Source organism: Coenobita brevimanus, chromosome 91 (assembly GCF_032717465.1).
Source record: "Coenobita brevimanus isolate Jiangsu-jjx chromosome 91, ASM3271746v2, whole genome shotgun sequence".
Taxonomy (NCBI): Eukaryota; Metazoa; Arthropoda; class Malacostraca; order Decapoda; family Coenobitidae; genus Coenobita; species Coenobita brevimanus.
This window is the reverse complement of record NC_137044.1, coordinates 1-25,729: the sequence shown is the minus strand read 5'-3', so window position 1 is coordinate 25,729 and position 25,729 is coordinate 1. Positions and strand designations below refer to the sequence as shown.

General features: G+C 43.8%; 1 protein-coding gene across 1 annotated transcript; it reads right to left on the bottom strand.

Annotated features, from left to right (window-relative positions):
- Positions 1-14,094: 14,094 nt before the first annotated feature.
- On the bottom strand, positions 14,095-16,041 carry LOC145411840 (zinc finger MYM-type protein 1-like). The gene has a single exon (XM_080281798.1). The coding sequence runs from the start codon at positions 16,039-16,041 to the stop codon at positions 14,095-14,097; it is 1,947 nt and encodes a 648-aa protein (XP_080137924.1).
- Positions 16,042-25,729: the final 9,688 nt, after the last annotated feature.

Sequence of the window (25,729 nt, the reverse complement as noted above, 5' to 3'; positions counted from 1 at the left end):
GAGAAGGAAGGGGAGACTGAGGATAAGGTAGGAATGGAGAGGTATATGAGAGGGGGGGATCAGTGAAATGGCAGGAGACAGGGTGACTTGGAGACAATTTGTTTGTGGCCACCCCTTACAGGATTAAGGCGTCCTGCTATAGGTAGACAGGTAGTGTAGATTTATTCAAACCAGAGACCAGTATCTCATTTTGGTGTATGTTTGATTTTTTGCTGAGCAGATAGATGATGACTGGATGACATTTGTATGGTGGAGTACATGATGAGGGTTGACAGCACTTATTTAACTTGAAAAGTTGGATGGATTATTGGATGGTTTTTATGAAATGCATGTGTGTGGATAGTTATGCCTGTGTTGTGGTATCAGGATTTCAGGGGCTTGAATGATGTGTGGGGATGTGGCCCATTAGGCATGCCATTGAGACTTAGAGTAGTTCTCGTTATTCTTAAAGTAGTTATTATTATTACTATTATTATTATTTGTGGTAGGTGGGGGCGCTCACCATCCACTCACTCGATGTAGCGCTGTTCTCGGGTATCTGCCCTTTCCTCTCCTCCATCCTTCTTTCCTTCTATTCTCTTGTGTCTTTCTTTCCTTCATTCTTTCCTTGTCCTTCTGCCTACGGGTGACTTTACATTCCCTCTTCTGTCTTTCTTTCCTTCATTCTTTCCCCTTCCTTCAGCCTGTGGGTGACTACACTGAGTGACAAGTCAAATGGTTTCCTGTGCACCAGGAAACCATTTACTATGCTGGGTTGTAACCATATAACCAAATTTTGGCGCCTGGTGATTTAGTGGGTAATTGTGATGTTCCAATTGGATTGAGCTGGTGAAGGTTTATATCCAAGGGGTGGTTGGGGTTGATTGCTTATGTAATGCCACTCAGGGATGAGTGAGGCTGGTCACTCTCATCTTAATTGTCGGGACCAATTGCCTAGCCCTGGGCTCCTATGCTCCACATGGGGCAATGTACGATTGGATGATGGATAGATGGATGAATTATTATTAAAAACATCTTGCATTTGGTATTGCCAAGTTATTTAACTCATGTTGTCTCCAGATGATAATGTTCTTGCTGCCAACAAGCTACTTTTGTTAATCAAGGTTTGAAAGGAAAGAACTAATGTATAGTATATTTTCAGGTGTGTGAGTTGACTGAGCCATGGAAACCGCCTACAGAGAGGGAGCAGGGGGGGAGAAGAAAGCCAAATTAATACCAACCAGCTGCCACGTTAATACCAGCCAGCTGCCTGGACAGGAAACCAGAAGTTCCCTTTCTCCTATGGTCCACCATCCTCCTCATTTGGCATAGGGAGTTGAGGGAGAAGGAAGGGGAGACTGAGGATAAGGTAGGAATGGAGAGGTATATGAGAGGGGGGGAGCAGTGAAATGGCAGGAGACAGGGCGACTTGGAGGCAATTTGTTTGTGGCCACCCCTTACAGGATTAAGGGGTCCGGCCATATGTAGACTGATAGTGTAGATTTATTCAAACCAGAGACCAGTATCTCATTTTGGTGTGTGTGAGATTTTTTGCTGAGCAGATAGATGATGATTGGATGACATTTGTATGGGGGCGTACAGGATGAGGGTTAACAGCACTTATTTAACTTGAAAAGATTGGATGGATTATTGGATGGGTTTTATGAAATGCATGTGTTTCGTTTTCGTTTTCGTTTTTAAAGGCTCCAACATGCTTGCATGTGTCGGCCTTGGTCACCTAATGGCGTCTCTCCACGCTGCACGATCCATTGCAGCCTCCCTGTTCAGTCCCTTAACCCTAAGGTCGCACTTCATGACCTCGTCCCATGTCTTTCTCGGTCTACCCCTCATAACCCCACCCCCAATATTAACACTTCTCACCTTCCTCACCCAATTATCATCCCCCATCCTCTCCACATGTCCAAACCACCTCAAGCTACCTCTCCTCATCACAACACCAATACACTCCAGTCCCATCCTACCTCTCAACCCTTCCATTGTAAACCCAGCCCCTCCAGGCCTTGGACGCAGGGACGCACTGCACATCCACCTAATCATTGTCATTTCTGTATGTCTGAGCCGGCGAATGTCTTCCTCCTTCACTGCCCAGGTCTCACTGCCATACAGCATTACACTCCTAACACATGCTGCATACAAAGACCCCTTAGCACGTAGGGAGAGCCCTCTCAATGTCAGGAGAGGCAAGAGCTCCCTGAACTTCTTCCAACCACTTCTCACCCTAGCCACAGAGCTAGCTCCAGCCCCACCTCCAGCACACAACATGTCTCCCAAATAACAAAACTCCTCCACACACTCAAGAGATTCACCAGCAAGTTCAATCCTTTCACGTCACAATCTCTACCTGCTCACCGTGGCACACTGTACACATAAAATCAGCATTATCTCACAGTGTACCTCTGATACCACTACATCTCTTATGCACCCATTTATCACACACACCGCACAAGATTTAATTACTTCCCACGCCCTTATGGCAAACTGCACATGGCCACTCTCCCTCGTCTTTGACAGTACCTCCACCAACGCTAGATATCATCACTTTTGTTTTATCTGCATTTATCCTTAAACCCTTTTGCCCCATACCATCTCTCCACTTCCTAAACCTTTCCTCCGCCTCCCTTTCATTCTCTGCAATCAACACCAAATCATCAGCATACAACAACTCCCACGGGAGTCCGTTTCTAAAGTCACGTGAAAGGGCTTCAAGTACCATGATAAACAACATGGGACTCAAGACTGACCCCTGATGCACACCAACATTCACGGAAAACTCATCACTCAAATCTCCATTCACTCTCACCTGGGTGTGAGCACCCACATACATGGCCATTACCACCCTAACCAGCCACTCCTCCAAGCCAAGCTTTCTCATTGCCCACTTCACCACCTTTCTAGGGACTCTGTCAAAGGCTTTTTCCAAATCAACAAAAACGAAATAAAGATCCCTTCTCCTACCAATATATATTTTTCCTGAAGCTGTCGAACAATGAATATGGCATCAGTGGTCCCCCTGCCTGGCATAAACCCAAACTGCATCATCAATATTCACTCTTTCTCTAATCATACCTTCTAAAACTCTCTCCATTACCTTCATTATCTGATCTAAAAGATTTATACCTCTGTAATTTTCTCTTTCCAGGGCATCACCCTTCCCTTTATACACATTTACAATTACACACTTCTGCCAATCATCTGGGACAACACACTCATAAATAATCCTATTTATCAGGTCAGTGACTAAACTCACCCCTATATCGCCTGAGACCTTCAACATTTCGGCAGTCAACCCAGACACACCTGCTGCCTTCCCCACCCTCATCCTGCCTATTGCCTCACTCACAGTAGCAGTATCAATCAAAGGCCAAGGGCTAGACACTGGATCTGCTGGCTCCAAACCTTCCCTGTCACAGTCAAACTCCTCATTCAACAACCGGTTATAATGCTCTCTCCATGCATCTTTAATATCCTCACTGTTCACCACTACCTTTCCTTCATCATTCTTCACACACTGCTCACCTATGATATCCCGATTATCCCTCTTCACATGACCTGCCACCCTAAATATATTTTCCTTTCCCCATGATTTAGGTTATCAAGTAATTGTCTCTGTGACTCAGACTTTGCCCTGTATACCTCTCTCCTAGCCCTACGCTTGGCAGCCAAATATTCCTCTTTGCTACCACCCTTCTTCCATTCCCGGAAAAGCCTTCTTTTCTCCTTAATTGCAGCTTCTACACCCTCATCCCATCACCAAGTTACTTTATTTCTTGGTGGTCCTCTTGTCCAGCCGCATGTTACATCAGTAACTCTCAAGAAATATTTCTTGAGGGCTCTGTACTGTTCATTAACGCCTCTGTCTTCAGCTCCCTGTTCAGCCACCACTCTCCTCAACTCGCTATAGAAAGCATCCCTTACTACTTGGTTTTTCAGCTTCCATATTTTCCTCCTAGGTACATAAGTCCTCTTTTTCATCACTTGTTCTTTAAGCACCATATCACAAATCAATAGTTTGTGCTGCTGCACACACTCCTCACTTCCTATAACTTTAACATCCCTCACTAACCTCCTATCGGCCCTCCTAACCAGAAAGTAATCTATCTGACTGCTATTTCCCCCAGACTCATACGTAATTAACCTACTGTCTCTTTTCCTAAAATATGTGTTGCACACAATCATGTCCGTTGCCTCCCCAAACTCGAGTATCCTTTCCCCTTCTCCATTCCTTAGACCATATGCACATCCCCCATGCACTCCTTCATAACCTTGTGCTGCTTCACCTACATGACCATTTAAGTCCTCTCCCAAAATCACTATCTCATCATCCCGCATACCACCCACTACACGTATTAAATCATCCAAAAATCTATCTTTCTCTGATTCATCCAATCCTGCCTGTGGAGCATATGCCGATATAATCACAGCTATCTTTCTTTCCAACAGAATTTTCACTACCAATATCCTATCGCTTACTCTCAAAACATTTATAACATATTCCACCCATTTCTCCGCAACCATCACACCAACACCTCCATATCCGTCTGTCCCCCCCTGCCAAAATAACTTATAGCAACAGTCCTTCCCAACAATCTCTCTGGCTGATCCACCCCTGTACCGGACTTCCTGCCAACACGCCACATCCACCCACCTCCTACTGAATGCCTCAACGACTTCCCCTGCTCTTCCCCTCAAACTTCCCACGTTCCATGAACCCACCCTCATTCCCATGGGTGATTTACTGTCCTCAGGCTTGCTTTGAAACTTATTTTGTTTTGTCATCTTCAGTATTAATAAAGGGGGACAGACACAGCACAGGTCCCACTCACTGCACAGTCCCAGGTCCAGGCAATGGATCTGGGACCCCTAGCCCACCAGCTTACCAGTGGCTGTGGTAGTGGCCTCGGGGCACCCTGCTAGGACAGCTGCAGAGACACCCTCCAAGCGCGTCTTGGCACTGCAACTATCCCGCCATTATACACCCACTGATAGGGCAGCCTCCTGGGGCGCTGCTCCCAGGTTTGGGCCCCTCTCTATTGGGCGTAAGCGGCAGCCTGGGAACCGCAATGCCCTGTACCCTCTAGCACAGGCCTGAGCCCCATCTCGCCCTGGACCCATGATCTATGCCGGCGGAACCCCCGCCACGCCTCCCCCCAGAAGTCCGCCAGTAGGTAACGGGGGCGAAGTTTTCTGGCCGCATGCCCTTGCTGGCGCCAACCCCTGTAACGTAGTGGGATACGTTGTGTGAAATGTAGTGTGCATGTGGTGTAGTGCATAGATGGTTAGAGGAAATGTTTGGGAGAGTATGCTGGTCTACTCTCCATGTTACTGTCACACTGAAAAGGTCAGCAAAGGGGGATGGTTAGATAGCTAGTGAAACAGGAGCTCCAGCTCTTCCTATCACCAGCATTCCCATTCCCATTCCCATCGGGAGTACTACCCTGTTCGGCCCGTGCTACCCTGTGTGTGGATAGTTATGCCTGTTTTGTATTATCAGAATTTCAGGGCCTTGAATGATGTGTGGGGATGCCTTCATTCTTTCCCCTTCCTTCAGCCTGAGGGTGACTACACTGAGTGACAAGTCAAATGGTTTCCTGTGCACCAGGAAACCATTTACTATGCTGGGTTGGAACCATATAGCCAAATTTTAGCGCCTGGTGATTTAGTGGGTAATTGTGATGTTCCAATTGGATTGAGCCGGTGAAGGTTTATATCCAAGGGGTGCTTGGGGTTGATTGCTTATGTAATGCCACTGTGGGATGAGTGAGGCTGGTCACTCTCATCATAATTGTCGGGACCAATTACCTAGCCCCGGGCTCCTATGCTCCACATGGGGTAATGTAGGATTGGATGATGGATGGATGGATGAATTATTATTGAAAACATCTTGCATTTGGTATTGATAAGTTATTTAACTCATGTTGTCTCCAGATGATAATGTTCTTGCTGCCAACAAGCTACTTTTGTTAATCAAGGTTTGAAAGGAAAGAACTAATGTGTAGTATATTTTCAGGTGTGTGAGTTGACTGAGCCATGGAAACCGCCTACAGAGAGGGAGGAGGGGGGGGAGAAGAAAGCCAAATTAATACCAACCAGCTGCCACGTTAATACCAGCCAGCTGCCTGGACAGGAAACCAGAAGTTCTCTTTCTCCTACGGTCCACCATCCTCCTCATTTGGCATAGGGAGTTGAGGAAGAGGAGACTGAGGATAAGGTAGGAATGGAGAGGTATATGAGAGGGGGGGATCAGTGAAATGGCAGGAGACAGGGTTATTAAAGTACTTATTATTATTACTATTATTATCATTTGCGCAGTGGCAGTATCGTAACCAATGAGGTCTTGCCTAAGTGACGTATTTGTTGCTGCTGTAAAGCTCGAATTGGGAAAAGTTTCAATACCATCTCAGCACTTCTGCGGCACCTCGGTTTGGATTACCTTTCCTAGAAGGGTAGTCAAGTCTTACCGCACCTGCTCGTGGTGACCTCGCAGACACCCTGTTTTTTTGTTTTTTTTTTCCATTTCTGTTTTTTGTGCTTTTTTTTCCTTCGGTTTTCTTTTTTTCCTCCTAAATTAGGGTGACACAAACGGGGGCGGCGCTACCCGGGTTTTTCCCGGGTAGTATTGTATATACGTTTTGCTGTTGTTGTCATTTTTTTTTTTTTTTTGTTCTCCTTTATCATGAGTAAACAACACCAGTGCCCTCACTACAGTAGGTCTGTAGCAAAAAGTGCACAAGCACTGAAGTGCGCCTACTGCAGCGAGTGGATTCATATAGCTTGTGAAAATTTGGATGCAGGCGACTATCCATTCATGAAGAGGAGCCACCAGCTGGGTTTTCACTGGCTGTGTAGCCAGTGTGTTGCACCAGCAGACTAGGTCTTGGCTGGTGGAGGAAGTAGTACCAAGAAGGAGTATGAAGATAAAGTTATTGGGCCAATCTTTCAAGCAATCAGAGACGTATCAAATAGACTGGAGGCACTAGAGACCAAGGTCTCATCACCTGTGGCGGTCACACAAGATCAGGCCAAGTCATTTGCGGATGCTGTTCGTGGGTCTCTCGTGGGGGAGGGAAGGATCTGCCTGGGGGCGTGATTGAGATCAGTGCTCATGGCCAGAAAAATCCATTCATAGTCAGCATGTACTGATTGTGAAACCAGAGAGTGGCGCTAGTGCCCTGACAAATCAGATGGGACCAGAAGACATCAGAGGCGTACTTAACTCGGTACCGGTTGACGGCTGCCTTAAGACCAAGGCTGGTGGGCTGGTAATGAAGTTTCCGTCAGCTGAGGCCAAGAGAGAAGCAACTGGGGTGCTGACTGATCATTTTGGCTCTGAGGGCACTTTTTGCATATCGGAGCCAAAGAAAATGTTGCCTAAAATGACCGTGACAGGCCTTTCCTCTTCCTTGGATGACTCTGACATCATCCCAAATATTCTGAGAAAAAACAATAAAATTAAGATGCTTGTTGATTGGGGTTGTACCCTCAACCTTCTCTTCACAAGGACAAAGAATGACACCAAAACTGCTGTCTTGAAGATGTCGCCAGAGGTAAGATCCTCCATTGTAGAACAGGGCAATTACATCTATGTGGATCTTACAAGATGCCGTGCTTTCGATAGATTCTGGGTTACACAGTGTCATCACTGTCAAGGCTTTGGTCATACATTTGAGAGATGTTCTAGGAAAAGTGATGAACCTAAATGTGTCTTTTGTGCTGGAGCCCATAAATCTAAGGACTGTAGTAACAGAAATTCTCCCAAATGCATCAGCTGCTCCTCTTTAAGACAATAAGATGCTAATTCAAAGTCACAGGTGGTTGCCCATTTTGCTTCAAGTAGAGAATGTCCAATTATGATTTCTCATAGGAATAGATTGATTGAGAACACCAATTTTGACCATTCAAAAAACTGACTACATCCCTCTTGAACCAGTTAAGGATGGGTCTTTTAAATATTCGTTCCATCCGTAATAAGATAGACTATATTAATGAAACCCTAAATCAGCACGAGCTTGACATATTGTGCTTGACTGAAACCTGGTTGTATGAGTCTGATATCGATATTATTCGTAATGCTTTGCCTAAGACACATTCTATTATTAGTATTCCCAGGCCTGCTGCTGATTATCCGGGAGGAGGCGTAGCATTCATCTATTCGGCAGCACTTGCAAACGTTTCTCTCATTGACTCAGACCTGACCCCATCATCATTTGAATTTATGGAAGTATTAATAAATTTCCATCAGAATACTATTAGAATTGCAATTGTCTGTCGACCAGGTCATCCGGGCAGAGATCGAGGTTTTATGGAGGAGTTTGGGCAGTTTCTTGAAGGGTTTTATCTTAAACCTGGAGGACTTCTTGTTTGTGGTGATTTCAATTATTGGGTTGACAGTCCAGAGTCAAAACTATTTTCTTCAGAATTCCTTGAGTTGATCACCCAGAACAATTTTTTCAATCATGTGAGTAATCCAACTCATGTCTCAGGACATGTCCTTGACTTGATCTTGTCCCCTATTGGTTGCAGGCGTGTATCAGATGTGGAGGTTGACTCATTTGACCCCCTCATCTCTGATCATGCTCTGATCACTCTTAGTTTTGGTGTCCCGAAATCCCCTTCATATAAGAAGGTCATCAGGTTCAGAAATTACAACAATGTTGACCGCCAGTTGATGTGTTTTGAAATTGATCAATGTTTAAACTCCATCGATTCTTCAAGTCTTTCTTCTGGTGAATTGGTTGATATTTACAACAACGAGCTCAGGTCAATTTTTGACCATTATTGTCCTGAGGTAGTAAAAACAATCACTGTACGTGATAATTCTCCGTGGTATGGTCCATCCATTAATTCTTTGCGTAGACAACGTAGAAGGACAGAGCGTGAGTGGCGCTTGCAACGGACTGAAGTAACTCGTTTGCGTTATGTTTTTGTGAGAAGAGCAGTCGTTCACACTGTAAAAGCCCAAAAGGCTAGGTATTATCAAAATAAAGTTGATTCATGTGGTGGTGATCAAAAAAAATTGTCTGCAGTTGTGAACAATTTGGTTGGTCGGAGGAATGTAATTGTTAAACCAACTTCTTTATCTGATGTCCAATTGGCTTCTGATTTTGCTTCATTTTTACAAGTAAGATATCTCGCATAAGAAGTGATTTAGATAGCAGTCCTCCTAGTGAAGCGTACTCAGTTGACTTCCAGCCACGGTGCACCGGGGATCATTTGCTTTCAACATTTCATCCACTGGATGTAAACAAAGTCAAATGTTACATCAGAGAACTTAATAAAACATTTTGCTCACTCGATCCATGTAACATGTCACAACTGCCTGATGTGTATGAGCACGCTGCAGACTTTATCTGCAACATAATAAATAGATGCTTCTTAGAAAGTAATTTTGTGCAGTCTGAGAAACGTGCTTTGCTTAGGCCCCTAATTAAGAAACTTGGCCTTGATGTCGAGAGCATGACAAATTATCGTCCTATCTCTAACCTGTCTTTTTTATCCAAGATTATTGAGCGGGCCATACTCGATCAACTTGTACCACTACTGGAACACAACAGAGTTGTTCCTGTTGTTCAATCAGCATACAGAAAATACCATTCGACTGAAACTGCACTAACAAGGATTCAGAGCGACTTGGTGGCAAACACTTGTAGTGGGATGTCCTCTCTCCTAGTTCTTTTGGATCTGTCTGCAGCTTTTGATACAGTAGATCATAAACTATTGTTGGATGATCTGTATTTTTATGGCATTCGTGATAGTGCCCTTTTGCTCCTTAAGTCGTATCTGTTGGACAGATCTCAGAGAGTGGTTGTTGATTACGCTAGCTCTAATTCTGCTCCTCTTCTATTTGGAGTCCCTCAAGGATCAGTTTTGGGTCCAATTCTATTTACTATCTACATAAGTAGTTTATCGTCTCTACTTGATGCTCATGATGTGTCCTATCATTTTTATGCTGATGACACCCAGCTCTATGTTAAGATGTCAGATATCAACAATACTAAGATAAAGTTTGAATCTCTAATGTCTGATATTAAGATTTGGATGGCTAAGAGGAAACTTAAGCTGAATGATGGTAAAACTGAGGTCATCATCATTAGAGGAAACAGAAGGGGTGATGAGAATGACAATGCCCTGGCTTTGAACATTGGCGTGTCACAGCTGCATCCAGTCAGTTCTGTTCGAAATTTGGGTGTTTATTTTAATTCTAAGTTAAATTACAAAGAACACATTAATCAGGTTGTAAGAGGGTGTAACTTGCATACCAGGAATCTGTACTCTGTGAAAAGATTCCTGAATAGACAGTTCCTCTTAACATTGGTCCATGCAGTGGTCTTGTCTCGTGTTGATTATTGTAATTCACTGTGGGTTGGTCTTCCAAATAATATACTAACAAAAGTTCAGTCTGTGTTGAACAGGGCGGCACGGCTTATCTTTGGTCTCCCCCCGAGAACCTCAACTGCCCCGTTTCTGATTGAGTTGCATTGGTTACCAGTAAAGGCTAGAATTGAATTTAAACTGTGTCTTATTACATTCAAGGTTCTTAAGTTTGGTGAACCGAAGTATCTTGCTGAATTGTTAAAACTCCCATCGACACGCCCGGGTGTGATGTTACGCAGTGAAGATGATTCCTTGTGTCTTGATGAGCCAGGAGCCATTCACCAGTCATCTTTCTCTGATCGTTCTTTTGCATATAGAGCCCCTAGATTATATAACAGATTGCCATTGTCCATAAGATAACTCTCTACTGTTGAATCCTTTAAGAGACAGCTGAAAGCCTTTCTTTTTTCAAAATGCTACGACCTGGAGAGAGGTACTATGACGGATGATTATAGGGTTTAATTTTTGCCACTTTCATGTATATATGATGTAGCTTGTATTATATACAAGAAATGGCACAATTCTTGTAATTGTAAAAATAATGTATGTGTGTCGAGCGCTAGTGAATTCCCAAAAGGAAGAACTGGCGCTTTTGAGAAACAAAAGGCCAGATTATTATTATTATTATTATTATTATTAGGTGGGAGCGCTCACCATCCACTCACTCGATGTAGAGCTGCTCTCGAGGGTTTGCCCTTTCCTCTCCTCCATCCTTCTTTCCTTCCATCCTCTTCTCTCTTTCTTTCCTTAATTCTTTCCTCATCCTTCTGCTTACAGGTGACTTTACACCCCTCTTCTGTCTTTCTTTCCTTCATTCTTTCCCCTTCCTTCTGCCTGTGGGTGACTCTACACTGAGTGACAAGCCAAATGGTTTCCTGTACACCAGGGAAATATTTACCGTGCTGGATGGTAATCATAGGTAGTTCTTAGGCTGATGAGGACTATGAGGAGTTCAAGTATAAGCAGATGAGACTACGTGGTTCAGAAGCTGATGAAGGCTATGAGAAGACCATGAATGATTTGAGAGAGTTGTCATTGTTTAATCAGACAGGACGTGTGCGACTCCCTTTATGGTGTGTGTAATCAGCAGTAAAAAGCCTTGCACGAGGGAGGTAGGAAGCTAAAAACATGCTCTTGACAAATTACCAATAGCAGGAGTGTAATAGATAATAAACACCCTTGCACGAGAGGGAAGTAGGAGGCACTGAGCATATCTATTAACGCTTGCCATAAAAGACTGAACCTGAGTCTGTTATCTGGCAGCCACATACGAAAAGACATAAAACAAGGCATATCCAATGACTTTCAGTACAGCAACGTCTCTTCAAGCTTATTCTTACTTCAGACGATTTAATTCAACTTGGACAACGTATCTGCTAATGAAACTTGGGCAGGATATCTGGTACACAAGGCTGTATCTACTACAGTTTTTCTAATTCCAGTATTTTCCACGATGCTGTTATACACTCGTCCACAGAGCGAAATAAACTGAAAACATTTGCTGTATTCCGGAAGAAGCAATCGTATCTATAAAAGGAACTGTTCTTAAGCAGTTCACCTTTAGTCACACGAAACACGAAACATACAAGCATATAAAGCTCCAGTAACACAAAGCACAAACAAAATATATAAAACAGATGAATAACGGGGCACCAGATACAGAAAACACATGGAACACAAAGCAAACACATGCGCTCACACATACACACACACACACATGTATACATAAAATATTCACACATTCACTCCCACATGCACCAGGCAAGCATATATATAAAAAAAAATGTTAGTGTACACCATGCATGAGATAACATGTACGTGCAGAGATATTCGCAAATTGGAATGACAATTTTTTATGCCTTATTCTGAGAGAAATCCACATTTATAATATTAGTTTTATGTAGCCATATAATGTGCAGTTATAGTAATCATTCCATTTTCCTTGCAGGGACAGTGTGTACCGTCCTCCTCTGTTTTCACCCATCTCAGGATCTTTGGTGAGTACAATGAATATTGAGAAAACTACTCCATTATATAGCACAGTACCTAGTATGTAAGTAATTGATTTATAATAAGTTAATTCTGATAAATATGATGAGTATGCCATTAGTTCGTCCATACATACTTAGATATTTGGGTTTATATATCAACATAGGAACTAGATGAGAGTTGTGTTGTCCTGGTTATAACCCATAAAGTACATGTATAAGATATCGTTACAGTACGTCTTAATTCTGATCAGTGTGACAGATATGCCATTAATTCAGACATTATGTTAACCATTTGGAAGCTTCCGGTGTTGCTGTTTGCTGATGATACAGTATTGTTGAGTGAAGATGAATGAGAGTTGCAAGGTTTGGTGAATGAATTTGGGACAGTGTGTAGGAGGAGGAATCTGAAAGTTCTATCTATCTATCTATTGCCAGACGCCTCAATCCCGTTTGGGGTGGCCACAAACAAATCGCCTCCAAGTTGCCCTGTCCCCCGCCATTTCACTGCCCTGCTCCCAACTCACACCCCCCTCTCTCATATACCTCTCCACCCCATCCCTCCATCTCATCCTCAGCCTCCCCCTCTCTCTTCCCCCCTCCACCTCACTCACATACACTCTCTTCGTCAGTCTTTAACCGTCCATCCTCTCCACATGGCCAAACCACCTCAGTGTGTTCCTCATAACGCTTCCTATCACATCCACATCAACACCACAACGCTCCTTTATATCCTCATTCGTCAGCCTGTCTCTCCATATGACTCCACAGGCTTCTCTTAAATAACTCATTTCCACTGCTCTCACTCTTGACTTGTGTCCTTCCAACAACATCCAAGCTTCACTTCCATACGTTAGAGTTGGTATCACAATACTGTCATGCAGTGGCGGCGCCAGGAAATTTTCATTGGGGGGGGCTGAGGAGGGGCTGGGGTAAAATGTGGGGAGGCTTCACAAAATGTCATCAAACTGAAGTGTTGATGGAAAATTGGTATGAACATATTCATAATATCCGAATGTACTGAGGTTCATTTTAGACACCTGTACTCTTTGAAACTGCGTTGTTAATGTATAACATTTCTTATCTCATCAAAAATTCTGCCAAATGAAAGACATAAAACTAGCAAGGAAATTCAGATTAATGTATACGCAACATAATAACATTTATTATTTCCAGTTTATTCCATAAGATTGAAGTTTAACTCAAATAATTTAGACATCATGTGTAAGTAAGCAGTTAACATGACAGAAAAAAATTCTATGTAATGAAGTTAATACAATCTGAAGAATCAGAAGAATTTTTAAATCAAGGTGTAACGACTGTCACGTTACTTTAAAACTATGCGCCTGTTCTGGTGATTGGCAGCAAATGTGTCTATAATGGCATCAATGTTCAGCTGTTTGGCCCTCCTAGAATTAATTGATATTACAGCAAGGTTGCTGGTGCAGTTGTTGCCACTGCTGTTCCTCAAGTATGTCTTGAGGAGTTTCAGACATGAGAAGCTCCTCTCACAGGCAGCTGAGGTGACAGGGAGGGTCACTGCAATGCATACAAGTTTATACAGATCTATAAAGGCATCCTTGTATGGCTCCAGCATGGCTGCGAGCTCAGGTGGTGTGGACACTTCTAGGCCATTGTCTCTCTTCCTAGCTATTAGTCTTGTCAATTGGTGGACCTTCACTGCAAGATCACCCTCTGCCACTCCATAATTGGCTGCCATTCCTGACAGCGCTTTTTAGATCAGAAATGTAATGTGCTTAGGATTCAAGGCAGCAGCACCCATCAGAACATTACAGGCATCAGATGAAAATCGCCTGCTCAGCTCATTGAGCATTCTATCTATGATGGCATAGAAGGTCCTTCTCCTGGCATCTGGTATAGCTCCATCCCTCTGACCTGTACTGGATGTTATGATGAATTCATCCAGGTGTCTGGGAGCAGATCGTTGTCTACCTGGACGCTCAGTCTCAGTGCGTATCCCAACTACCTTGCACAAATCCTCAGCAGCCTCCTCTAACTCCTTCCAGGCAGCTTCAGTCCTCATTTCTGTCAGTCCAGACATGACAGACTGCATCAAGTCCTCTGCAGAGGCCAGCTGAAGGTCATGTGACTGGAGGTGGTTTGACAGTTGTTTGGTCATCAGTAACACTTTTTCCATGGCCATCAGAATTGTCACAAATTGCTGATCTAGCAGGATGCACAGGCCCTTTGCCTCAGTGGCTCTGTGTGCATTGTCTCCCTCCATGAGACGTTTCAAGGTTGTCACTATGGCAGGTAGGGTTCTTTTCACTGCCAGACAAGCAGCATGTTGGAAGGTCCATCTTGTGTCAGACAGTTGCTTCAACTCTATGTGCTGCCTTGTGGGATTTAATTCTTTTTGCACCTTTATAAATTCTTCATGTACTACTGACATAGAGAAGAACTTGTACAAACTCTGTATAGCCACTAAAAAGTCTGCTGCAGCCTGGATATTGTGTACACAATCAACGAGCACAAGGTTGAGCCTGTGAGCATAACAGTGGACATACACAGCCTGTGGTACCTTTCTCCTAAACCTCTCCTGTATACCACTGATGTGCCCTGACATGACTGCAGCTCCATCGTAGCACTGGCCAATGCAGGCGTTGTGGTCAATACCACATTTGGCCAGGGTCTCCAAGATCTTGTTGAGCAATGAGTCTGCATCCAGACCCTCGGCTGCTGTGAAGTCAAGGAACACCTCATGAAGGCTCTGTTTGTGGAGATACCTCACCACAATGGACAGCTGTTCTTGTTTGCTGACATCCTTGGTCTCATCCACCATTAGGGCAAAATGCTCTGCTCTTAGGACCTCGTTGCTGATGTCCTCTCTGATTATTGAAGCTATGATGGCGAGCAGTTCATTTTGGATATCGTGGTGCTTATATTTAGCATTGCCAGGACCACCACTGAGTTTCTTTTTGACAATGTCATCATACCTGGAAATCAGGTCCAGCAGTTCCAGGAAGTTACCTTTGTTGCCAGAATCAGTGTCTTCCTTGTGACCTCTTTGGGCAACATTTTGGCAGGCTGTGTAGAGCAGTACGTCTATTACTGCTCTAATGTAATGTCTGTTTTCCTTTACAGTTTTTTCATGGTTGGTATTAAAAGCATGTAGGATCCTAGAACTTGTTTTCTGCATCTTTAACTCTGCCCAAGCTTGCATAGAAAACTTGTGTCCTGCTGAATTATCATGAGACTTCAGAGATGAGGTTGCCTTCTTCCAGTTCCAAAAACCGTCATGGATGAAGGACTTCTCACATTTGCTTAAGTGTACGTGACCGAAATGACGACATGCAAAGCAGAATGCAGCATCTAGGGTCGTGGAGTACTCCAGCCACGAATGTTGATCACGCCAGTTCTTGTTGAATGACCTTGACTGGCCACTGTATTCTGTGGCTGGGTATCTCTTCAAGTCTGGACAGGTGGGACCACTATCTGGAAGCTGGCTCAGGTCCTTGGGTCCAGGTAGTAGTTTCTCACCATGGGTGTGAGAAGTGCCCTCTTGTGGCTGGGGTTCTGCACTAGCCTCACCTAGTAAGGCTGCAGACTCACAATCACGATCACCACTGTCCAGGTCCTCATTAACAGCAGGTGTGTCTGTAGGAGGATCATCATCTCGCAGCCTCTTCTTGGGAATCTTGGGTAACAGGTAGCGTTCCATGATCAAACCGGCCTATGTGATCAAATATGATAAACCACCATCAGTTACTTTCATAAACAGGGAAAACAGCATAAACAAGCACACAGATCACAGAAGCATAAAACTGCATATTAGCATTACAACAGACCAGATATTTTCACACTATTTTATTCTTCCTTCCACAGCTTCTTATAATCTTATAGTAGCCTATATACATTTTTAAGTAGAAAAAAATCAACTTACACCATACCTGTAAATCAGTGCAAGACGAAAACCACAACTAATAAGCTCAGCTGCTCAGTAATTCAGTGTCTACTGCACTAAGCAATTAACAGCCAACAGACTCGGAGATCTACACACAACCGCGTCGCGTGGTAGACTGGTCTGGTAGCTGACAGGAATCGAACAGGAATGGCTCATCGTGCACTCGATTCGTGAATGCTGGGCTAGGCTAGGAGCCTAGGACCATGTAGGCCCTATAGCAGTGTAAATCCTTTACTTCATTTTAATCAAATATATTCAAATTTATTAACTTCCTGCCTCAAATTATGACATAATCGACATTCAATTATATTTCTGAAGACGAGATAATAATCGTACAGTCGTAATACACTAAAAGAATGGCTAATGTAGTTTAATAAAATAATGCTGTATTTTACTTTCACTTATCATTTTCATTATAGGATATGTAAACTAACCATCTGAATTACAAGAATTTCACAGAATATATTATAACATAAGTTACCCTTAGTATTAGAACTAGGCTGGAAGTTTTCCTTAGAAGTTGAGTCAACTGATAAATTTTCCGTAATTTCCGTGAAATTACTATCATTCAGAATCTGCTAAATGCTAACAGCTAAAAATAATAATCACGATTTAATCTATTGTCTTGAATCTTTTCCTAAACTTATAACACTTCGTTTCGTCAACTTTTGTGTATTATTTGTAAATAGTAATACAAAATTGAAAGTTCAAATAAGGGACGTTCTGCCTAAATTCGCCTTTGGAATCTTGCAATATTGGGGGGGCTGATGGGGGGGCTTGGCTCATTATTGGGGGGGCTGAAGCCTCCCCAAGCCCCCCCTTGGCGCCGCCACTGCTGTCATGTAGTAACTTTTTCACTTCCATGCTCACTTCCCTGTTTCTTTTCACTGCTTTCAAAGAACCAGCAACCTTTCTTCCCTGCTGTACCCTTTCAAGCACTTCACCCTCCAAACCTCCATCCTTACTCATCACAAAAGTAAAGTTGTGGTATTCGAGGGGAATGAAGTCACAGAGTGTGCAGTGAGGTTAGTTGGTGAGAATACGGAGAATGTGAGTGCATTCAAGTACTTGGATAGTGTGATGAGTAAGGATGGAACTTTGGGGGATGAAGTGCGTGAAAGGGTACAGCAGGGAAGGAAGGTTGTTTGTGCACTGAAAGCAATGATGAGAAATAGGGAGGTGAGTATGGAAGTTAAGAAGTCACTGCATGATAGTATTGTGATCCCTACCCTGACGTATGGAAGCGAGGCGTGGACCTTGCAAGAGGGGAACAAGTCAAGAGTGAGAGCAGTGGAAATGAGTTACTTGAGAGGAGCATGTGGAGTGACGTGGAGGGACAGGTTAACGAATGAAGAAGTGAAGGAACGTTGTGGGGTGGATGTGAATGTGATTGAGAAGATTAGGAGAAATGCACTGAGGTGGTTTGGACATGTGAAGAGAATGGAGAATGAAAGACTAAATAAGAGGGTGTATGTAGGTGAGGTGGAGGGAGGGAGAGGGAGGGGTAGACCGAGGATGAGGTGGAGGGATGGAGTTGAGTGGTATAAGAGGGAGGGGGGGGGGTGATTTGGGAGGAGGGTAATCAAATGGTGGGTGACATAGCGACTTGGAGGCGTTTTCTCCTCGGCCACCCTTTGCGGGATTAGGGCGTCGGGCAATAGATAGATAGATAGATGTTAAGCGTATGGGTTTACATACCAACATAGGAACTGGACGAGGCCCATGTTCACGATATAACCATCTCAGTGTAAGATGTCGTTACAGTAGGTCTTGATTTCACTGTGTCGATGAGGTGGAAAGAGAGAGAGATTGTCCAGGTGCTTGAGGGTGCAAAGTGGATGGTATGTGGAATAACTGAAACAAAATGGAGAGGAGAAAGTGTGAGAGAATGGGAGTATGGATGGGGTATATGTGCAGGAGTAGATGAGAATGAGAGGGCAAAGGAAGGAGTATGTATAGTTGTGGAGTAAAAAGATGGAAGAAGATGCATAAGACAGTATGGATCAGTTGGGTCAAGGATTGTGTGGGTAAAGTTGAAAGTTGGAATACAAATGTGGGCGATTGTGTGTGTGTATGCGCCAACGCAAGATCGTGCTAGAAGAGTGAGAGAAGAGTTCTGGACAAAATGTGGAAGTGTGCATGGAAAAGTTTGGAAGGAATGAGAGAGTGTTTTTGATTGGTGATATGAATGGTAAAGTTGGTAATGTGAAGGTGGATGGAATAGTTGGTGAGTGGGGTGTGCCTGCTGGAGATAGATGAGAATGGCAGTGCGTTAGTGGACATTTGTGCTGGGAGGGGGCTGGTGGGATAGCCAGTACCCTCTTCAGGTACATAAAATGATCCACAGGTATACATGGCGAGTGGGGATGTGAGAAGGGTGGGTGGTGTGAACTGAATGAAAGAGAAAGGGAAGGCAAATGATTGATTATGTGTGTGTGGATGAAAGGCATGCGAAGATGTGTAAAGGATGCAAGAGTGTATAGAGGTTGGGGGAGTGGACTTTCTGACCACTACTTGGTGGTGGCCAGAATTAGGATGCAAGTAAGATGGAGGAATAGAAGAAGGGAATGACGAGAGGAAGGGAGTAGTTGCAAGGGAGAGAGTGTGAGAGGTTACAAGAGGATGAGAAAAAGGCAGAGTATAAGAGAGAAGTGGAGGAACGATTGGGCAAATATGAATTGGAGCAGATGGGAGACGTGGAAGGTGTGTGTAAGATAATTTAAGAAGAAGAAATATGTGCAGCATGTGATGTGGTGTGTGGGAAGGAAGAGAAGACCGAGGGGGGTGCAAGGAACAGCGTGGTGGACTGGAAGAGGTGGAAACAGGCTGTGGCACAAAAGAAGAAAGCATACAATGAATGGATGAGAAATAGGGGCGTGGATAGAAGTTGAGAAGCGGAAGAGAGAGTTATATGTGGAAAGAAAGAGAGAGGTGAAAAGATTAGTAAGAGAGAGTAAGAAGAGAGTGGATGAGGAATTTGGAAGGAATTTGAGTGTGTAAAGTGGAGGGACTGTAAAAAAATGTTCTGGAGAAGAAGTGAAAAGAGTAAGACAGGGTGGAAGTGTAGAAGTTAGCAGAGGGGAGTGAAAGATAAAAATGGTAGATTACTAGTGGAGAAGGGAGAAAAAGTGAGCAGATGGAGAGAACACTTTAAGGAATTGCTGAACATAGAGCATGGAAGTAATGCGAGTATAAGTGGCTGGGGAATGGCTGGGAGAAGGAGGGAGGTGAGAAAACTGGAAGAAATCAGTAAGATAGAAGTTGTGGAAGCAATGAAGAGTTAAATTGGGGAAAGCCCCAGGAATTGATGGAGTGTGTGGTGAAATGCTGAAGCACGGGGGAGAGATAGTAGTAGAATGGATGTGGAAGATGTGCAGATTGGCTTGGGAGGAAGGTAGAGTCCCGGAGGATTGCAAGTCAGGTATAATTATTCCCTTGTGCAAAGGAAAAGGGGAAAAAGGAGTGTGTGGTTATCATAGGGGCATTTGTCTTCTTAGTATAATAGGAAAAGTGTATGGTAGGATACTTATTGACAGAGTTTGAGAGAAAGAACAGAGAAATTAGTTGGAGAAGAACAGGAGAGGCTTTAGGAAGGGAAGAGGTTGTGTAGATCAGATATTCATTCTTAGATCTTTAGTGGAAAAGTTTCTTAGAGAAGGGAAAGAAGTTGTATGCAGCTTTCATGGATTTGGAAAAAGCATATGACAGGGTGGATAGACAAGGATTGTGTGGAAAGTGTTAAGAATATATGGAGTAGATGGGAAGTTGTTGAATGCTGTGAAGAGTATGTACGATGGTGCGAAGGCTTGCAGTGCGTGTGGATGGTGAACTAAGTGAATTTTTCTCTTTGAAAGTTGGGTTGAAACAGGGATGTGTCATGTCTCCATGAGTTGTTCAATCTGTACATGGATGGGGGTAATAAAAGAGGTACAAGGTAGAGTAGTGGATGTTGGAGTGGCCCTGGTGAGAGAAGATAGTGTTTGGAAACTCCCAAATTGTACTGTTGTTTGCAGATGATACTGTGTTGTTGAGTGAAGACGAAGGGGAGCTGCAAGGCTTGGATGAATGAGTTTGAGAGAGAGTGTAAGAAACGGAACCTAAAGGTGAATGTAGGGAAGAGTAAAGTGATGGTCTTTGAGAGAGGTGAAGTTAGTGAATGTATAGCGAGGTTGGATGGTGAGGAATTGGAAAAATGTGAGTACCGTATAAGTATTTGGGCAGTGTGATGAGTAAGGATCGAGGTTTGGAGGGTGAAGTGCTTGAAAGGGTACAGCAGGGAAGAAAGGTTGCTGGTTCCTTGAAAGCAGTGATAAGAAACAGGGAAGTGAGCAGGTGGAAGTGAAAAAGTTACTACATGACAGAAGTATTGTGATACCAACTCTAACGACGGAAGTAAAGCTTGGACATTGTTGGAAGGACACAAGTCAAGAGTGAGAGCAGTGGAAATGGGAGTTATTTAAGAGGAGCCTGTGGAGTCACGTGAGAGAGACAGGCTGACAGAATGAGGATATAAAGGAGCGTTGCCAGGTGTGGAGATGTGGATGTGATAGGAAGCGTTATGAGGAACACATCTGAGGTGGTTTGGCCATGTGGAGAGGATGGAGGGTGAAAGACTAGACGAAGAGAGTGTATGTGAGTGAGGGCGGAGGGGGAAGAGGGAGGGGGAGGCCAGAGGATGAGATGAGAGGGATGGGGTGGAGAGGTATATGAGAGAGGGGGTGTGAGTTGGGAGCAGGGGAGTGAAATGGCGGGGGACAGGGCGACTTGGAGGCGATTTGTTTTGTGGCCACCCCAAACGGGATTGAGGAGTCTGGCTGTAGAAAGATAGATAGATAGATAACTATTCCATATTGAAGAATACGATTCTTGGCTTCGGACTCTAATTCTGTCTCTATTATGGCACTTCCCACAATTTCACTGTGTGGGTACAGTATCTTTTATAGTTACAGTAGGTTTCTTTTGTGTGGATAAATAATGACGTAAAAAAATAAGGAGGGAATGGGGAGACTGTATTAGAACACACACACACACACACACACACACACACACACACACACAAAACCACGCGTCCTGACCTCTTGTGAAGCTTGACTTTGGAAGGACCGCCCAACAAAAGACTACCCAATGCATAAACCAATTTTGTTTTAGTCCAGTGTTACCTAACCTATCCATATTTGCTGGAAACTAAACCCTGCCTAACCTCGAATGACCTAAATCCAACCAAAATTAACTTTATCTAATCTAAGCTTAACCTCACCTAACCCAGTCTAATTGTATTTAACTCTCACAATCTTCACATGTAACCTTCCCATACCTAACCTAAGTAATTCTGACGCAGCCTAACCGCATCTTAACCCTTCCTAATCCTACCCAGTCTCACTTAACCATACCATACCCGACCTAACGAAACCTTGTACTCTCAAGCCCCACAAATGACCAAATCCAACCGAACCTAACCCAGCCTAATCCCAACCCAATAGAACCCGACCCAAAATATATCAAAACCAAGCTATTCTTAAAGCAATCTAACTCTAATCCGTCTATATCTAGTCAAGTCTAGATCTGAAAACCCAACCCAAACCAAAAAATTATCTAATCCTGCAGACCAAACTCCCTGCCCAAAGTGACCTAACCTAACTTTCGGTCGCCCATAAAAATCGCCATATAAGAAATTATGCTCTCTGAAAGTCAACGGGTGTAACAGCTCCAAGTTTCTGCCGGTTCTGTGTACAAGTAGAAGATGGTGTGTGTGTGTGTGTGTGTGTGTGTCTGTGTGTCTGTGTCTGTGTGTCTGTGTGTGTTTACGGTGTGTGAGTTGTGTTCTGTAAAGAAAAAATTTATACTCTGTCTCTGTCTCTGTCTGTCTGTCTCTCTCTCTCTCTGTCTATATATATATATATATATATATATATATATATATCTCTTTACTCCAGTTCAGTTTAGAAGTGCATGTGTAAGTCTGTGTCTGACCTTTTACCATATATGTCTGTTTTGATTCGCAACAGCTTCAATATATCATCTTGCCTGGTCATTACTTTCACGGCCTCGTACTCTGCATCATAAACCGTGAAATATTGTAACTGGCGGACCGTGGCAGGAATACGAGAGAAAAAGAGGAGGGATAAGAGAAAAAGAGCAGAGGAGTAAAAACAAAAAGAACAGAGTATGAGATAAAGAGAGCAAAAGATTGAAACAAAACGCAGAAAGGCATGAATGGGGCCACAGAAAAAGTGAAAAAAGAAGAACGATAAAAAGAACACAGGATAACAGTAATATACGGCTTCTGGATAGAGTAGCTCTGAGGTCTGATTAGGAGTATGAGGAGTGCAAGTATAAGCAGACGAGACTACGTGGTTCAGAGGCTGATGAAGGCTATGAGAAGACCATGTGTCGTGTCCCTCCACTCTCTACTTACCCTCGTAACAGCTATAAGTTCTATATCTTCTGGTTTTGCTCTCTGCGAAGACGTGGATACAAGGCGTCAGCCACTCTCAGTTCTGGTGTCCTAGCAGGTAGGATACCTCCTAAGTCTAGCGTATTCGGCAACCTGTACCAGTATCTGCCATCTAGCTATTCTGCCAGAAGGCTCCCACTCACATTAAAGAGCCACGTAGAGGGGTCGGTGATCCCGTCTGCACAATCACTTTGTATCCCAAGACAAAGAGGGCCTATTTATCCGCAATCCGTACACAATACTTAAGGCTTTCTTTGCTCGATAGTGGCATAATTAAGCTCAGCTTTATTTAATGCTCTACTAAAAAATATGTCAACGGTCTAAGGTGCCCATCCTCATCTTCCTCCTGTTGTAATACCCCACCTATCGCAGTACCACTCGCGTCTAGTTGTCAGATAGAATGGTTTATCAAAGGAGGGAAACTTGAGTACGATATCGTCGAGTAAGCTTACTTTTCAGACTTCTAAAAGCTTGATCAGCCTCATCGTTCCACTCGATTTTTTGTTGACTGTTTTTCACTTCCTTCTTTCCACGAGTCAATTTTGTGAGAGGCAGAGCAATCTTAGCATAGTCACTTATGAATCTACGGTAATAATTAACTAACCCTAAGAAAGATTGGAGTTCCTTCAGTGTCTTAGGAACAGCAATTTCCCTTATGGCACGGACTTTATACGGTGGTGGCCGCCCAAACTTTCTGCAGAAATTAATTAATCCTAGGTGAGACACTTCATCCTTGAAAAAACACGCTTCTCTAACTTAAGAGTAAGTTGAGCTTCCTTAAGTCTGGCAAGGACCTCATCTAGGTTCTGTACATGTGAATCAAAATCCTCACCTTAGACAATTATGTCATCCAGTGAAGTATATTTAATCAGCCCTGTCAGTCCTATCAGGACTTCGTTAACGATCCTTTGGAACGCGGCAGGGGCATCTTTTAAACCAAACGGTAGACTCTTATGTTGTGACCGTCTGGTGAGGAAAATACGGTCAGCGGTCGTGAGCGCCTCATCCAGAGGGATCTGATGGTATCCTTGCCTCAAATCCAAGCTACTGAATGAAAGAATTTGTGCAATGTTTGGCAATGGGAAGGGGTCTGATGTAATCTGCTTATTCAAATGACGAAAATCGAGACAAATTCTTAGTCCACCATCCTTCTTGGCCACCGGGACCAAGGGTGAACAATATGGTGATCTAGAAGGACATGTACTGTTTTGCTCCCTTAGTTCATTTAGCTGTTGCCTAAGAGTTTCGTGATACTTAACCGGTACCTTATAAGGACGACGGTTTACAACCGGTCCTGTTGCACAGATGTGATGGAGGAAATAAGGTGTAATATTCAGTGGTTCATCAGGCAAGGCAAACACTTGAGGATGCTTTCGCACTAGACGTTTGAGAGCATCATTCTCCTTAGTCTCCGGTGGACATAACTCATCTACTTTTAGAAAGAGCTTAGTTAATCTCTCTTCTCCCTGTGTCACACCAGTTATTTGCCCTTGCTCATCCTCCTGATCCTCGTCCCACATTATCTCCTCAAACGGTTCTATTGTCCCCACCCTGTACCTGCCAGATATACTGACCCGGTCAGGGGTGGCGTTAGTGTAGGCAACATAAACCCTGGACTTTCCTCCCGCCTCGCCCGGGACCATCTGTACAATCCCTGGCCACAGCATAGCAGCGAAAGTACTACCAGGATTAGGTGAGAATAACCCAAAGGACCACCCTGAAATTTCAGTCTCTAACGGGATCATTCCACTTGTGAACGGATCAATCACGACTGTCTCACTCGTCATACAACGCCCAGAGATATACTCCTGGTCATCTGATAAGCCGGTTTCAACTACATGCAAGGAGGAAGCACCATCTATGCGAAGATTCTCCTCTCCCGACTGTAATTCTACCTTCTCCTCATCGATCTCTATGCACAACGGATCTGGTGTAATACATATATTCCGAGCGAAAATAAAATCGGAACCTAGAATCACTGAAATAGTACATGGTAAGTTCCTCACCACTACTAATTCACTCTCGTAGGTGTGACCAGCCAACCCTATAGGCAGGCTAACCACTCCTACCACCTCAAGCTCATTACCACTTGCGGATACTAACCTTCGTCCTTGATACGGTCTGAGCTCAGGCTTGGTCTCACCCAAATTCTCATAGGTTCCTTGATTAATGAGCGATCGACATGCTCCGGTATCCAAGAGCATGGGGCAATCCCTCATTTCACCACACGCTCCCATAATCATCACCAGATCCGTCCCGTCTATATGCCTCTCTCTCTCTCTCTCTCTCTCTCTCAGGTTCTGTAGGGTGAATGATAATGTCAGTGCAAAGTATGATTTTATTGATATAATTATTATAAAATAAATAAAACATGTTATTATAAAATAAACAAAGCATTTTAACACATTTAAAGATAACTACAGTTCGCGGTTAGACAAATGTAGCCAGCTTTTAAGCTCGCGTCTGCATACACTCTCTCTCTCTCTCTCTCTCTCTCTCTCTCTCTCGATCAGTATCGTGTCCAACCTCCATTATTTCTAATCACTTCTTGCAGGCGGTTTGGCATAGAGCTGACATGATTATAGATTATGTGCTGTTTCCTGCGCATGACTTCCCATTCCCGTTGAGTATGCTGGAACAGATTTGCTGGCGTTCTCTCCATTTCCTGTTCCCAGGAATTGACAATGTTTCCCCACACATTTTCGATGGGATTTAAGTCACATGACTTACTGGGCCAGGGCAAGAGGTCCACATCATTTCGTTCATCGAACCACCTCCTCACTATTCTTGCCGTGTGAACACTACAATTGTCCTGCATGAAGAGGATCTTCTCTGGGTAAGGGAGAGCATAGGCCCGTACTGAAGGAAGCATCACCTCTTCTAAAATTTCAAGGTAAGTATCAGCGGTGAATCTTCCTCAATCCGAGCCAACTCCCCAGCACCATATAGATGGATCCACCCCCACACATTGCAAGTGACGTGGCCGCTCCT